The 13,733-nt window shown below is 44.0% G+C and overlaps 1 protein-coding gene across 4 annotated transcripts; it reads left to right on the top strand.

The window, feature by feature from the left end:
• Window positions 1-1,517: 1,517 nt before the first annotated feature.
• LOC106565463 (nuclear receptor subfamily 1 group D member 2) lies at window positions 1,518-12,032 on the top strand. Of its 4 annotated transcripts, none has more exons than XM_014132672.3 (6): window positions 1,518-2,169; window positions 7,459-7,764; window positions 7,858-8,091; window positions 9,420-9,967; window positions 10,057-10,453; window positions 10,553-12,032. In XM_014132672.3, exons 1-6 carry the CDS (start codon window positions 2,154-2,156, stop codon window positions 10,747-10,749), a joined length of 1,698 nt encoding a protein of 565 aa, XP_013988147.1. In that variant the 5' UTR covers window positions 1,518-2,153; the 3' UTR covers window positions 10,750-12,032. The 4 variants fall into 4 exon arrangements, with proteins under 4 accessions (XP_013988147.1, XP_013988146.1, XP_045547577.1 ...); XM_014132671.3 differs by lacking the exon at window positions 1,518-2,169 and adding an exon at window positions 3,119-3,567; XM_045691621.2 differs by lacking the exon at window positions 1,518-2,169 and adding an exon at window positions 6,609-6,714.
• Window positions 12,033-13,733: the final 1,701 nt, after the last annotated feature.

Below are 13,733 nucleotides of genomic sequence, written 5' to 3' on the forward strand. Positions count from 1 at the left end.
AATGAATTACAGTTTTTAATGGTGGTGTTTGATTAACAGACAATGTAGCCTATATCTGTATTGCTTATATTCAATATCATAAAGACAGGTCATATATAACAACATGGATACCATTCCGCTTTGGTCAAGTGTGTCATAACCAAGTAACTTTGTCACATCATGACGGTTTTATTCAAAATCCGTCAAACTTCTATGATGTTCCATTAAAATGAATGTTATACCCTTATGCTATGCTTATGAATGTGTAATTTACCGACTCTGAATCAGTTAACATAAATAGTTACTAAATGACTGTAAACTCCAGAACTGTCGTGTCATTCTGTGCATAACTGCATGTTAATGCCCAAAGGGCGCAGTTCCATGTGTGGTTAATGCCGCGTTCAAGTACTAGACGTAACTAGGAAACTCGGAAATGTCCGACTTGCTTACTGGTTGAAAGCGGTATAACTACAACCAGTTAACAAGTCGGAAATAACCTAGTTTCCTAGTTCCGACTAGTACTTGAACGCGGCATATATGACCAATGTCTAAAACATGACAATGACGTATGGCTATACACGTTTCTTGAAACGGAAACAACGTGGTCTTAAACTTGTGCAATATGACGCATATATAATTCACCTACTGCCCTGGTATATCATAAAGGTTGGCCAGCAGGAGTGAGCTACAGCGCTGTGAACTCCACAACGGAGTGGCGATGCTTCATTACGAGAAACACGTGAGGACATGCTCTGACGCTCTGGCTGTCGTGTCATTGGCTACCCATGCTGGGTTCACAAGGTTTAAAAGTGACGGCGTCTAGTAGCCTATCAGCATTGACCATATCGAACCAGCTGCCACAGAGAACATATAACACACACAGCCCCATTTGCCCCAATTGTATAATAATGTGTTATAACCTAGCTGTAGGCTAGAGCATCTGCGTCACTCTTCATGACTTCTTTATTAGCATATATGATAATAAAACATGAGGCGCACGTACTAAGAGCCCCTCCAGCAGAGCCCAATGACCTACATTCAAATCCGTGTCTATCCACCGAAAACATGGGCACTCAGGATTCCTATGAGGTGCCTTTACATAAGACACCACATTGTATTTGAGAAAGCTTTGATGTTTGATATGTGTTCTCTCAAGTAATTGGTGTTGACCCACATTCACACCACGATTTATGCCAATTTCCGATGCTGAGATTCTAGGAAAAAACGAATCGCTTCCGAAGGCAGAACTTGATAGAGAGCTGGAGGGAGCGGTAGCACGGTGAGCTCCGCCTACTTCCCATGTGCTAGCCCTGGCTAGCCCCCTCTCCGTCCACCCTTCTTATCGCAAGGCCTCATATATTTGCATAGAATGTATGTCAGTAGGACACAAGGCTCCGCGGCTCACATGCCGCGCGCACATGCAACCGAGCTTTACGTCGAGTCCAACCGTTTCGCCTCCACTCTAGCTCTCCACCAATGAAAACGTGCGAACGAATAAAGGGCCAGAGGATGGTGGGGGGTGTAAAAGAGGTGGATGAGATACTCTATTAGAGCGTGACAGATGCAGTCAGAGAAAGAGAGAGTGTGAGTGTAATCCTTGGCATACAAAACAGAGGTTGAAGGGACAAAAAAAATGGTCACATTTCTCAGACACCTGAAAACGTGCTGGTGTAGTGTGGGCGCGGTGTATTGCCTATTAATGAGTGGGTGTGCCTAAACTACTTTCACACTTTTGACTTTGGAGATGTTCATGGTGACTGACTGGCACTAAAGCCGAATGCTTGGGATTTCTTTTCAAATAATGCTTGTTATGTTACAGTGATAGTTTACTGTACACCACACGACCTACGAACACCAAGCGAAGCTGGCTAGAGGCAGCAAGGCACTGAATTAGATACCTTGGAGACGATTTGCAAACATTTCGTCAAACGATACCTGTTTAGGTTTTGCTGATCTTTAAATCAGTTTCGATTTTTTTCCATACTTGACGGGTTTGATTGACCCCCAATGACCTGCGTACAGTCTCATTGCTCTTATTGGGATACCCGCTCTATGCTTTCTTGGCGGTTCATGACTATTTCACCTATATCAACGAAACTCCTCATTGACGCAAAGACACAAACCAACATTGAATAATTCCAATACCGTTTAGAATCAACCAAATACCGGAAAACATGGACAACAGCCCTGGTGAGTTTCATTGCCAAGTTATAACCAATCAATGCTATTGTCAGTTGTAGGCTAAAACATCAATGTATTTGCGAATACACAACTTGTAAATTAACACTACTGAGTAAATGTAATGTGTACTGTTTGGGTTTATTCCTTAACGGTGTTTGGTGCACGTACCGTGCGTAATGGTAATGAGTTCATTGATAATGTCATGATCATGTATTTCCCGAGGCTTTTTTTGTATTCCCCCCAACCCTACCACCACGTTGGCAGACAATATGTCTTCTACTGCTACTAATAGCTATTTTCGCTCACATAAACAGTATATGTAGTTAACTAATTATACATACATTCGTAATTTACTTTTTCTGCAAGTGATGGATTTTTACCCGCAGCGGCCAATCCACCATTCATTCTGTTTTTAACTCCAACCATCCGATGTCCACAGATTAACCCATCTTTTTATAATACAATTTTTGGTATTTCCTTTTGCAATACATCCCTCCATTTTAAGTGAAATGCTACTTCGGTGAGGTATTGGACAAATACTATTTCGCGTATTTACTTTCTATCATGTAATAAGTAATGTTTTAGGTTACCTATTTTTTTTATGTTTATATAGTAGTATACATTGGAGATAATAAAATAGAATATATCTGGAATTCCTATCCCATATGGCACAACTTTACATGAGCACTGATCATGCTCGGTGCCTGCAATTAACACGATTTTGTTAACTATATCTTAATACTGGCGTTTGTATCATTTTGCTGCTATTTTGTCAAAGATAGATTGGCTAAATCTTAAATTTGAATGCCAAGTGTGTTTTTGGATGAAGGCTAGTGTGAGTGATGCTTATGGTTTGGAGGGAGTGGGTTGTCGTATGGCATGCCACAATCTTTGTTATTTTGCGGCGACTGAGCTGACCGCTACTTCCCGATTCCCTGCATTTAAATAACAAATTGACGTTCAGTACCGGTTCCACTTTACAAGCTCCTGGTGCCTGCACGTGCTGGTCTGCACTTCATGTGACTATTCCATTATTGATTTAGTGTTAGCTTCTTTTACATAATTTGGAGCAACTTTATGGATTGCCTTGGCTTGGAGAGTTGAGAATTGTTGGCGTAATTGAATCAAACCGGATTACAAGGGGACAACGAAACCGTTCCAAATCCTTTCATCAGCACTACTCCAGAAAGGCATTTAAAGAACTGCTCAAGCTACCTGACCGGTGTCTCCTCAGGCTCGTTCAGTGCTGCTGGGCATCATAACCTTTTTTCTCTCTCAATGGTGTGTCAAGGACCTATCACGCCCATTCCATAGACATGTGAGACAAAACCATTTTTAAAAGAGCTGGTCCTGACATGAAGGCCAAATTTGAACAGTTAACAGCTATTCAAGCCAGGTCCAAATTGAGTAGGTGGTGAATTGGTCATAAAAACTGTTTTATTATGAAATATTGTCTTCCCTGATCTACTGCAGGCACCAGCAGAGCTACAGTCAAAACATTTTTACCAATATAAAATGTACAATATAACAAGATATACAAGATATGGAATACAAAAAGTAGTCATTCAGATATGAATTACCCAAAATTCATTTGAATATATGCATATGTTTGGGTGCCAAACATATCCTATCAGCTAGTGGGTCATTGGCATCAGTGGAATGATGACCACTAGCCAACTCTCAGTAATGGGGAGTGTTCAACCTTTATTTCAACTGATATGTTCACCAAGTTGGCCTCCATAGGCCATGAATTCATAGCAGTGAATGAATCTCCATGGCAGGTCACAATATGGGAGTGGTTCCTTTATAAAGGCAAACCCTGTAAGTCTACTAGGTGACACAATTTACCACTCAATATTCTAAAGTTAAAGATATTCAAATTACGTTAATTCAATAGATAATTGCCTTTTGAGTCAGGTTCCATTAATAATATGAGGTAATTACCATCATGGTAATGTTATTACACATTTGAGGCTGGAATAACTCAATTGCCAAGTATATTTTCACGAAGACAGCAGGGAATGTGACAGTGGCATTGATATTGAATGACCTAGTCCCCTATTTACAGCCATGTTCTCAAGTCTAATAAGTATCTTAGCTATTATTTGCATGGCAACAGTCTGATAATGGTCGGCATCATGCGCCTGATTTACCCGAGTTCCCACCTTGCCTGTCTAGAGCCGACTTCACGTGCGTAAACCTCCGCATCCACGTGCAGCGCGTGATTCCCACCCTCGCCTTCATATTTTTAATCTCCCTTGCGCGCTCCCCTCGCTCACTCACAGCCTTTCCGGGAACTCCTACTCACAGCCTTTCCGGGAACTCTGTTTTGCTGCTGCCAGAATTTGGTCAGTGGGTCAGAACGTTTTAGTACCCTATTCACTAGTTTAATGTTGATTTCTTTACACCGATATATTTCAATTCGGAAAGACAACTGAATAGTTTGATATACAGTATATTCAATATAGTGGATATTGTGATACTTTTGTAATACATTGTAGCAAAACACAAAATGTCACGAGAATACACTCACCGATATCACAAATTACCCTGACAAGTAGCAAATTCTCGAATTTCAGGTTGGATGGTAGGCTGGCCTATATTTATAATATAGTTTATATGGTGGATCAAATTCCACTGTTTCCTATGTCATAAAGTATCTATAGGCTTCTACTGCAAGATACACTAATTGTTATATTGCCCTACTTCTTCTGCCAATAAATGCATAGACTGCTATTCTGTCAATCATCAGAGCCTGATGGGAAGTTAATATGAGTAACTGGACAATATATATTTTTTCATATTTAACCTTTATTTAACTAGGCAAGTCAGTTAAGAACAAATTCTTATTTACAATGACTTCCTACACCGGGAAACCCAGACGACGCTGGGCCAATTGTGCGCCGCCTTATGGGACTCCCAATCACAGACAGTTGTGATTCAGCCTGGATTTATCATTATTCATCTACTGGTATTCAATGTAATTGTGTGTATAACCAGTGGTTCACCTCTTAGAATATACGTCTTATTCACTGTCATTTATTTATAGATTTAGGTTACATTGACATGCAATGTAACCCACCAAACACTTAGAAATGGAGAGGTTGAGATGATAGATTAGGCCAATGAGATGATAGATTAGACAAGGAGGCGGTGTCTGGGATGTCTGGAGGGAAAGAAGAAGGGAGGGAGTGAGTAAGGGTCACCAAGAGGATTTGACTGGGGGGAGAGGAGGACTCACGTTCCTCAGCACTCCCTCCAGCCAACCCACTATCAGATTAGCTCACCACGAGTCTCCTCACCCGACCTGAGCCATGGACGTTTATCTGACTTCCAACGAAGCAGTGCAGTTAAAGCTGAACTCAACCTTAGTGACAAGAGCACAGCGGTGGTTATATTACCATTATAACTGTGTGACTATAGTACCGGGGTGAAGGTGAGAACTCAGAAGCCTGATTGTCAGATGGTAAGAGATGTGGGCTTGCCTTTCAATAAGCTAAACCAATAGTCACTATATTGACATGTCAGAAATTACAGGATTACAATATTATTGATGAGCTATTTGGTCTTGATTGATATGCATTTCAGTCCAAGCTGAGTGTTTTCCCACCTGTCTCAAGACTCACGGCCAAGTATACACACAGGTCACCTGGCTGTCTCCCGGCTGTCTCCCTTCTTTTCTATGCCCTAAGAGTGGGTGGGACCTCCATGAGAGGGGGAGGGAATAAGGAGGGGTTAGTTACTGTCGGCTATGTTTATCCTAGCTCTGAGTCATACAGCCCAACCCCACCTGTGTCATAGCCTAGTGCTCCAGGGAGGGGCTTTTCCTCAAGCCACCTGGCCAGGCTCAGGTTTCTGGTGAATTATGCTGTCTCTGCCATAGAGAAGGCCAGGGGTCAGGTCCCCCCTCACTGGGCTGCCACTTGACAATGGAAACGAAACCAACAGCTCAGGACTATATGAGTGTGTGTCAATGGAGGGGGTGGGGGTGGATTTAAAGTCCGACATTTCAGGTACAGGGGAAGCTCTGCCACACGCAAACAGTGAAGCCCCAGCAGTTATCACAGTCAGTGTTGGCACATGCTGGCAGAGGAATTATACTCAGGCACACTCACTTTAAGCTAAACAGAAAATCCCAGCCAGCAGCACTTGTCTCCTCCAGCAGAGAGAGAAACACGGGGGCATGAGGCAGATCAACATAATGTTTCATAGATAATTCATAGGACCTTGAATAAAGGGAGAAACATGAAAAGACTGAGTCAAAATATTGGAGTCATTGCTTCAGATAGCACAATGATGGGTTTGACCTGTATAGAAAGCATGTAAGGCTGACTGAAATTATATTAAAACCGCTTTTTCATCATCCAGACAAGCTACCCCCCCCCCCTCGGTTTCCGGTGACTCAGTGGAATGCCATACACGCACAGTAGCCTGTCCTCTCTCTTTCAAACGTAAACCCTCTCTTTCAACCGTGAGCTCTCAGCTGCCTGTTATTGTACTGCGACTGTTGTCTACACGGGACTGCGGAAAGCGCCTTGTGTGTCAGGAGTCCATGTGAGTCGGCGGTCGGGGGGCAGGCAGTTTGAGCAAGCTCCGGGCGCATCAACGGGGGAAAGCGAGGCTTGCTGTTAGCGCGAGGAGGCAGCTGGCTGGCTGGCTGAGCGTACACGTGAGGGGCTGTCGCTCTTCTCGTACACAGAGCACAATCTTTACAGGGAGGGAGGGGTAGAGAGAGATGGGGAGAGGGAGGGCGTTATGAGCCATTTCCGAGTTTTCGTACCGAACTTGCTTTGGAACGTTCTGGAACTTTTGTGTGGGCGCGGTACAATGTATATAGGCTAAAAAAAATTCTTACAAAATCGGGCAATTTTTTACATACTTTTTACATTATTTTGTTTTTGTATACATTCAAGATTCCACATCAAACACAGAATTAGTCAAAGATAAAATGATAATGCTTTTTTGAAATCTTATTAATCCACATTATGGAAAAAGACTATTGACAATGATCTGGTTGGCCCCGAGGCTAGATTTGACCTCATTCTCCCGACACATTCTGACCTATTACCTTTTACCAGCTTCTCTGAGACTGGTTGTGGTTTAAATGTCGAATGAACCCGGCCAAGTGCCTATTGCTCAACCCTCATCTGTTAGTTGACCTACCTACCTTCGACACAGATATGAATCTAGATATCTTTGCACAGATAGTTTGCTGACAGCATAGACTAATGACTGCTTCCTTGTGACATGGTAACACTAACTGCCCTCCCTCTCTCTCCTCTCATCTTTGTGCTCCAGGTGGTGTGATACTGTATGCTGGATCATCTGGTAGTGCCAGCCCCAGCCCTGGCAGCCCCTCCAGCGGGTACCAGACCCAGTCCCCCCGGTCCTCCCACTCCCAACCCTCATCTCCTGAGCCTGTCTCGTTCCCCGAGATCGGCCCTCTGAAGAGAGAAAGAGGGGAGAACAGGGGTGGACCCTCGCCCAAACTAGTCTTCCAATTCCCCGAAGCCAATGCCACTACAGCCGCTACATCCTCTGGAAATACCTACGCCCACCCTATGGTGGCCAAGAGGCCCTGCAGCTTCACTGGCACCTTCACCAGTAAGTACCACTTCTACTGGCCTTCTATCTTTCTTCTTATATTTTTCTATTGTAATGTCTAACCAATCATTCCTATGTATGTCTACCTCACAGAGACAGGAGGCATGGTGCTCCTGTGTAAGGTCTGCGGGGACATCGCATCTGGCTTCCATTACGGCGTTCACGCCTGTGAAGGCTGCAAGGGTTTCTTCCGCCGCAGCATCCAGCAGAACATCCACTACAAGATGTGTGTGAAGAATGAGAGCTGCCTAATCATGCGCATGAACCGCAACCGCTGCCAGCACTGCCGCTTCAAGAAGTGTCTCTACGTGGGCATGTCCAGAGACGGTAGGAGAACATTCTATCTTCCTCTCCCTCTTTTTCTCTCCTCTGGCCCATAGTTTCTGATTGATGACAGAAGCAGATGGGGAGTCCCAGTAGTCATCAGTCATGGGGAAAACTGTGGCAAATACGGTTTATTTCTGGAAATTAGGCCACAGGCCGCTTCATTACCCTCCGTGTTAGGTTGAATGTGTTTGCACATCTATTAGAAGTATTACCACAAAGTCTATAACATACAGGCATTTAATAGGTCATGTTCTAATGGTAAACTATTAGAATGTTATTGGAGGATAGTACAGTTGGTACAGTTAGAGGCTCAGCTCCATCCCTCTCCTGTATGGCATCATTTCCCTACAGGCCACCATACCCTCCAGAGGTATCTATAAACTAGGTGATAATAAATCATCTGCTTTTCTGGAGCAAACCTTTTGAGGTGACCTATAAAAGGAAAATGCTAGAGAGGAGGAAAATGATCCACCATTGCACCAATTACCCAACAAAGCTCAAAGCATAGGTTTGGCCTTTTCGCTCTATTTGTTATTTTAATACTTCTGTTATTTGAAGATTTATTTTAGGAATGCAAGGCATTTATTTAAAACTACATTTGATGTCACCCTTTTCCCCTATCCATCTTTTTACCCTTCACTCTCATTCAATCATCCTCTAATTCCCTTACCCTTTCACATTCCCCCTCTCCCATGATACTCTCTTTCGCCCTTTCATTACCACTTCACCCCTTTACTCATACCCTATTACCCTCTCACTCTTTCCTCTCCTCTACTTTGACCACTCCTCCCTCACTCTGTTACTCACAATGACAACGTTTACTCTAGCTGACCCAAGAACCTACTTTGTGTTGCTTAACAGGAACACAGAGGAGCGAGAGAGCAAGAGTCAGCAAGGGGCGAGGTAGAAAGAGGAAGAGAGAGATCAGAGGGAGCAAGAGATTGGGGGAAGGGGTGTAGCATACAGTAGCAGACTATAAATAGGTTTGCCAGAGGACATGTGCTATGGAGAGGGGGATGGAAGGACTGGAGAGATGAAGGGGGGAAGAGGAGAGGAAGGGGTGGTGGGGTGGTAAACCATGTATTTTCCTGGTCGATTGAAACAGACTGGTTATAGAGAGAGGAGAAAAGCTCCCCCAGCTTTCTTTACCCTGTAGGATTAGTCAGTAATAATACAACACAGTGATTGCATTCCCAATCAGTGTCAGGGAGTAAAGGTTGAATTAGACTGATAAGTAACAGGCCACTGCTATACCAGCTCCAGTCACTGCCATCTGTATTATCGATTCATTGGCTAATGTATTTTCCCCATGTCCTCCTTCTCCTCAGCTGTGCGTTTTGGGCGTATCCCAAAGCGTGAGAAGCAGAGGCTATTGGACGAGATGCAGAGCTACATGAACAGCCTCCACGAATCAGCATCCATGGAGATTGATTCCTCCCCTTCTTCCTCTGAGGCCCCGGCCAGCCCAGAACCTGGCGAGTCCATTTCCACTGCCTACCGCAACATCTTTGCCCAAGAGGATGTGAAGCCAGTAATCAAGATGGTCGTCAACAACAACAACATCCGTAACAACCCAGCACATGATTCTGGCTACGCTCACCCCGCACCCCAAACCCACTCCCATTCCAACCCCTCTCAGGGGTACCAGTCACATCCCACACAAAGCTACCAGACCCCCCCTCGCTACCCACGCAACAACAATGTTGACAACGCCCAGTATACATACCAACCATCACCCAATCAGAGTCAATGCCCAGTGTCCAATGGCAGCCAGTCCACTCAGACCTTCCAAGCCAATCACAACAACTTTCCAGCCGGCGAGTCTCTAAACCAGACAACATGCCCCTGGAAGTTGAGTGGAGGCGCCAAAGTTCTGGTGAGTCTCATTAAATCTCAGTATATGTACTATATGTACAATGCATGTGTCATAGAGCCATTCTAACCCTCTCCCTCTCTCGCTCTCAGGCATGTCCCCTGAACGCATGTCCCGTGGCCCCCCGTGACCGTTCCAGCCAGCAGATCTGGGACGCCTTTTCACAGTGCTTCACCCCGGCCGTCAAGGAGGTGGTGGAGTTTGCCAAGAGCATCCCCGGGTTCCAGAGTCTCAGCCAGCATGACCAGGTCATGCTGCTTAAGGCCGGCACCTTCCAGGTGCTGATGGTCAGGTTCTGCTCACTGTTCGACCCTAAGGAGAAGACGGTGACCTTCCTGAACGGCCAGACATACCCCCTGACATCCCTGCGGGCGCTGGGTATGGGCTCTCTGCTGGACGCCATGTTTGAGTTCAGTGAGAAGCTGGGAGCTCTGGGCCTGGAGCCCGACGAGATGGCCCTCTTCATGGCTGTGGTGCTAGTGTCTGCCGGTAAGAGACTCATAAGAAACACACACTTCTCTAAATCTCTTTAAAAATCACAGATGTTTCGATTTTTCACCATGTATATAACATTCTCTCCTCTCTCAGACTGTTCAGGTGTGGCTGATGTAGTAGCAGTGGAGCAGCTTCAGGAGAGTCTTATCAAAGCCCTGCGCTCGCTTATCACCCGCCGTTGCCCCGACGACAGCGCCCTCTTCCCCAAGCTGCTGCTGCGCCTGCCCGACCTGCGCACCCTCAACAACATGCACTCCGACAAGCTGCTGGCCTTTAGCATCGACCCCTAAGGGCCTGATGGAACCACAGCCCGCAGGGGCACCCACTGACTACCGGACCCCCGAAAGGGGCAGTCCTCTTGGTGAACACCCTCATGACTCCTTCACTCCAGCCATAAGCCACCAGCCGGTCATCCTCAGGCTCTCTTCAATGGGCTGTGTGTGCTGGAGCTAGGACTGGGGCAGAAGCAGGGTTGGACAGGGTGAATGAGGGGACTGAGAGGCATCTCAGAGAAAGATGGAGGATAATAAGAGGGAGTCTCTTGAACTATGACCTCATGAACAATACTCACAGCTGGTAGAATCTCTCATAGACTTATAGTCTGCCTAACAAGTTGGTGTGCTGGGAGTTAGACAGCAAATCCTCATCTTAGTCCAACTTAACTCCCATAGTTGAAGGACGAGAGTCTACAAATCCTCCATTACCCATATTTCCCAGTGATAGTGACAGTGACTGAAGACCAAAAGACAGTTCCATTCCTCCTCTCTCATTTCGCGCATCACTATGTCCTCCTGTCCTGCCACAGACAGACAGAAAACCAGCAAGAAGGAAGCACACCCTTTTCACAAGAGAAAGGGCCATTTTCTTTCTACACATTCAAACACAGCACTTTCCATACATCAACAAGCCCATATGACAGAGCAATAGCAATGTATAACACACTATTAGATCCCTAACTGACTGTGTATGCACTGTTAAAACAGCCTAAGATATTTTCAAAATCACGTCATGAATCTTTATGGAAATCCAATATTTGGGATTTGATGAGAAAATGTATTATTTACATTTGTAAGAATTGAGAGTATGAAGCATTATATTTGAATACTGTAATCAGGGAGACATTTGGTCATTTTAGACCTAATTTGTCGGGTTATATGTATTAAGGTATTCTACATAATTAACATATTGTACATAATATTTGTGACTGGTTCCTTATTCATTTGAGTTGATTGCTGTATGATGTTAGCACTATTGAAGACACAAAGCGGGGGTGCTATGTTTGAGAGGTGCATGATTGTGGGGGGGGGGGGGGGCAAGGTATGCATCTACTGTATAGGGCCAGTGGTCTTCCTGTCATGAACTGATCCTTACAACCCCCAACACTCATCCTTACCGATGGAACTGATGGAACCAGTGCACAAACCGTGTAAAAGAAGTGTTTGATTTGAACCTACATTATTGAAATATAAATATTGTTGATTGATTGATGCATTACCTTGTGTATATTTTGTAAATGTTTCATGGTTAAACTTCTTCCATAGAGAACCAATATTAAATGAGATGATATACCGTACTTCTTGTGTATGCCTCATCACTCGTTTCCGTGTGTTATCGACTTATATAAAAGCCACCAACACTATTAACCATACCCAATATACCACGCTGCACAACAGAGACAAAGCAGTAACCTAGCAACGTAAGGTAACTTTTAGCAATGATGTTCCAGCTTTTGTCACCCATTATACCAAATTAACGATAATGGGCATCATTAGATCAATGAAGTGCCTTGTTACAGGCTGTTAAGGGCATTTGTATCAGTGTGAGTCTATAAGCACACAGCTCACAGGTTAACACGAACTCATCCTCGCAGAGCAGATATAACAAAGAACCATGCAGGGACAGAATGATTAGGATGCGAACTGTGTCAAATATATTTGATAGAAAATAACGTGGGTAAATGTGTCAAGTGTGTGTTTCTCCATCTACATTGCTTACTTTTTGTAGTTTTAAGCTGTGTTTCTGTATAGCACTTTGTGACATCTGCTGATGTAAAAAGGGCTTCATAAATACATTTGATTGATTGATTGTCTGAACACTACTTGTCGCAGAGCTAGATACGGGTTTTACGATTTGGAACATTCAATTGAAGGGAAACGGTGCTGTACTGAACAGTTGAAAAACTGGGAGGGGTTGGGTAACGCTGTCAGCATGGCCACTGCCGTTTAAATACATTTGTCATTGGTTCAAGATATAAAGTTGCTAAAGTGCTACCTGTGTCCACTTATATCAGTGCATTCATAACAACCTAACCATTGCGAAACTTCTATTTCATCAAATAAGCCTCACGTAGCAAATTAGCAATTCCATTTTAAGTTCTCTCTCATTGAACTCCATACAAAAAAATCCTCACTTCGTCGTCTTATTTTCGTAGACAGATTTTGGGCAGAGTAAATCCTCTCGCTTCAACTCTTCCTCTCTGCCTAGGTAGGAAATAATAAAGGTAACCAGTCACATGTGTAGGAGTTTTATATCCGTGCCCTGTCCCCTAAATTAGGCATTCACATCAGACAGATGTGAATTAAAGTACTTTATAGCAGTTTTATGTTTGAAAATGTTTACTGGCCAGCTGCGAGTGAAGTTAAATATTCACTTTGCCCCCAGATTGACGGCATCTTTACCTGATTTTACCCTCAAATACTGTAGTTTGTCAAGGGAGTCAAAACCTCCCAAGTGTTTTTCAGCTATGAGAGCAGATTTGGAAGGTATAAATAGCACCAACCTTTGGGAACATTGGGAACATAATGAAGGGTACATTTGTGTAGAACACTGCTCAGTCTGGAACACACAGTAGGCCTACTAAAACAGATCTTCATGCGCCACCTACAGGACAGTTACAGCTAAAGCGTTAACAAGTGCGTCACAGACTATATATAACATGAGAAGAAAAAAAAAGAAAAGAATGTCATTAAGAACATACGTTTATAAAGTCAGAAAAATAAGACTCGCTAAACTTGTGGAGTCTATCGTATGTCAATTATGAACCAAATGTCCGAATTGTTAACAATTGACTGGTTGTAGTTATACGCGTGCCCGCCTTCAACGAATTAGTAAATCGGACATTTCAGTTTCCTTCTTCCGACTAGTACGTGAACGCGGATTTACAGTGCTATTCTTACGTGTGGATAAAGAACAATACAGCAGAGTAGGACACCATAACTTTACAGATAGTACACTATCACCATCTAGTGTTCATAACGAGCATGACTCAGAAAGT

This window comes from Salmo salar, chromosome 12 (genome assembly GCF_965601325.2).
Source record: "Salmo salar chromosome 12, fSalSal1, whole genome shotgun sequence".
Classification (NCBI taxonomy): Eukaryota; Metazoa; Chordata; class Actinopteri; order Salmoniformes; family Salmonidae; genus Salmo; species Salmo salar.

Excerpts from the sequence above, each read along its gene's own strand:
- LOC106565463 (XM_014132671.3), top strand. The coding sequence starts at position 3,516 with ATGAAGGCCAAATTTGAACAGTTAACAGCTATTCAAGCCAGGTCCAAA. Across the intron at positions 3,568-7,458 it reads TCAAGCCAGGTCCAAATTGA|GTGGTGTGATACTGTATGCT; the intron begins GTAGGTGGTGAA and ends TTTGTGCTCCAG. Across the intron at positions 8,092-9,419 it reads CGTGGGCATGTCCAGAGACG|CTGTGCGTTTTGGGCGTATC; the intron begins GTAGGAGAACAT and ends CCTTCTCCTCAG.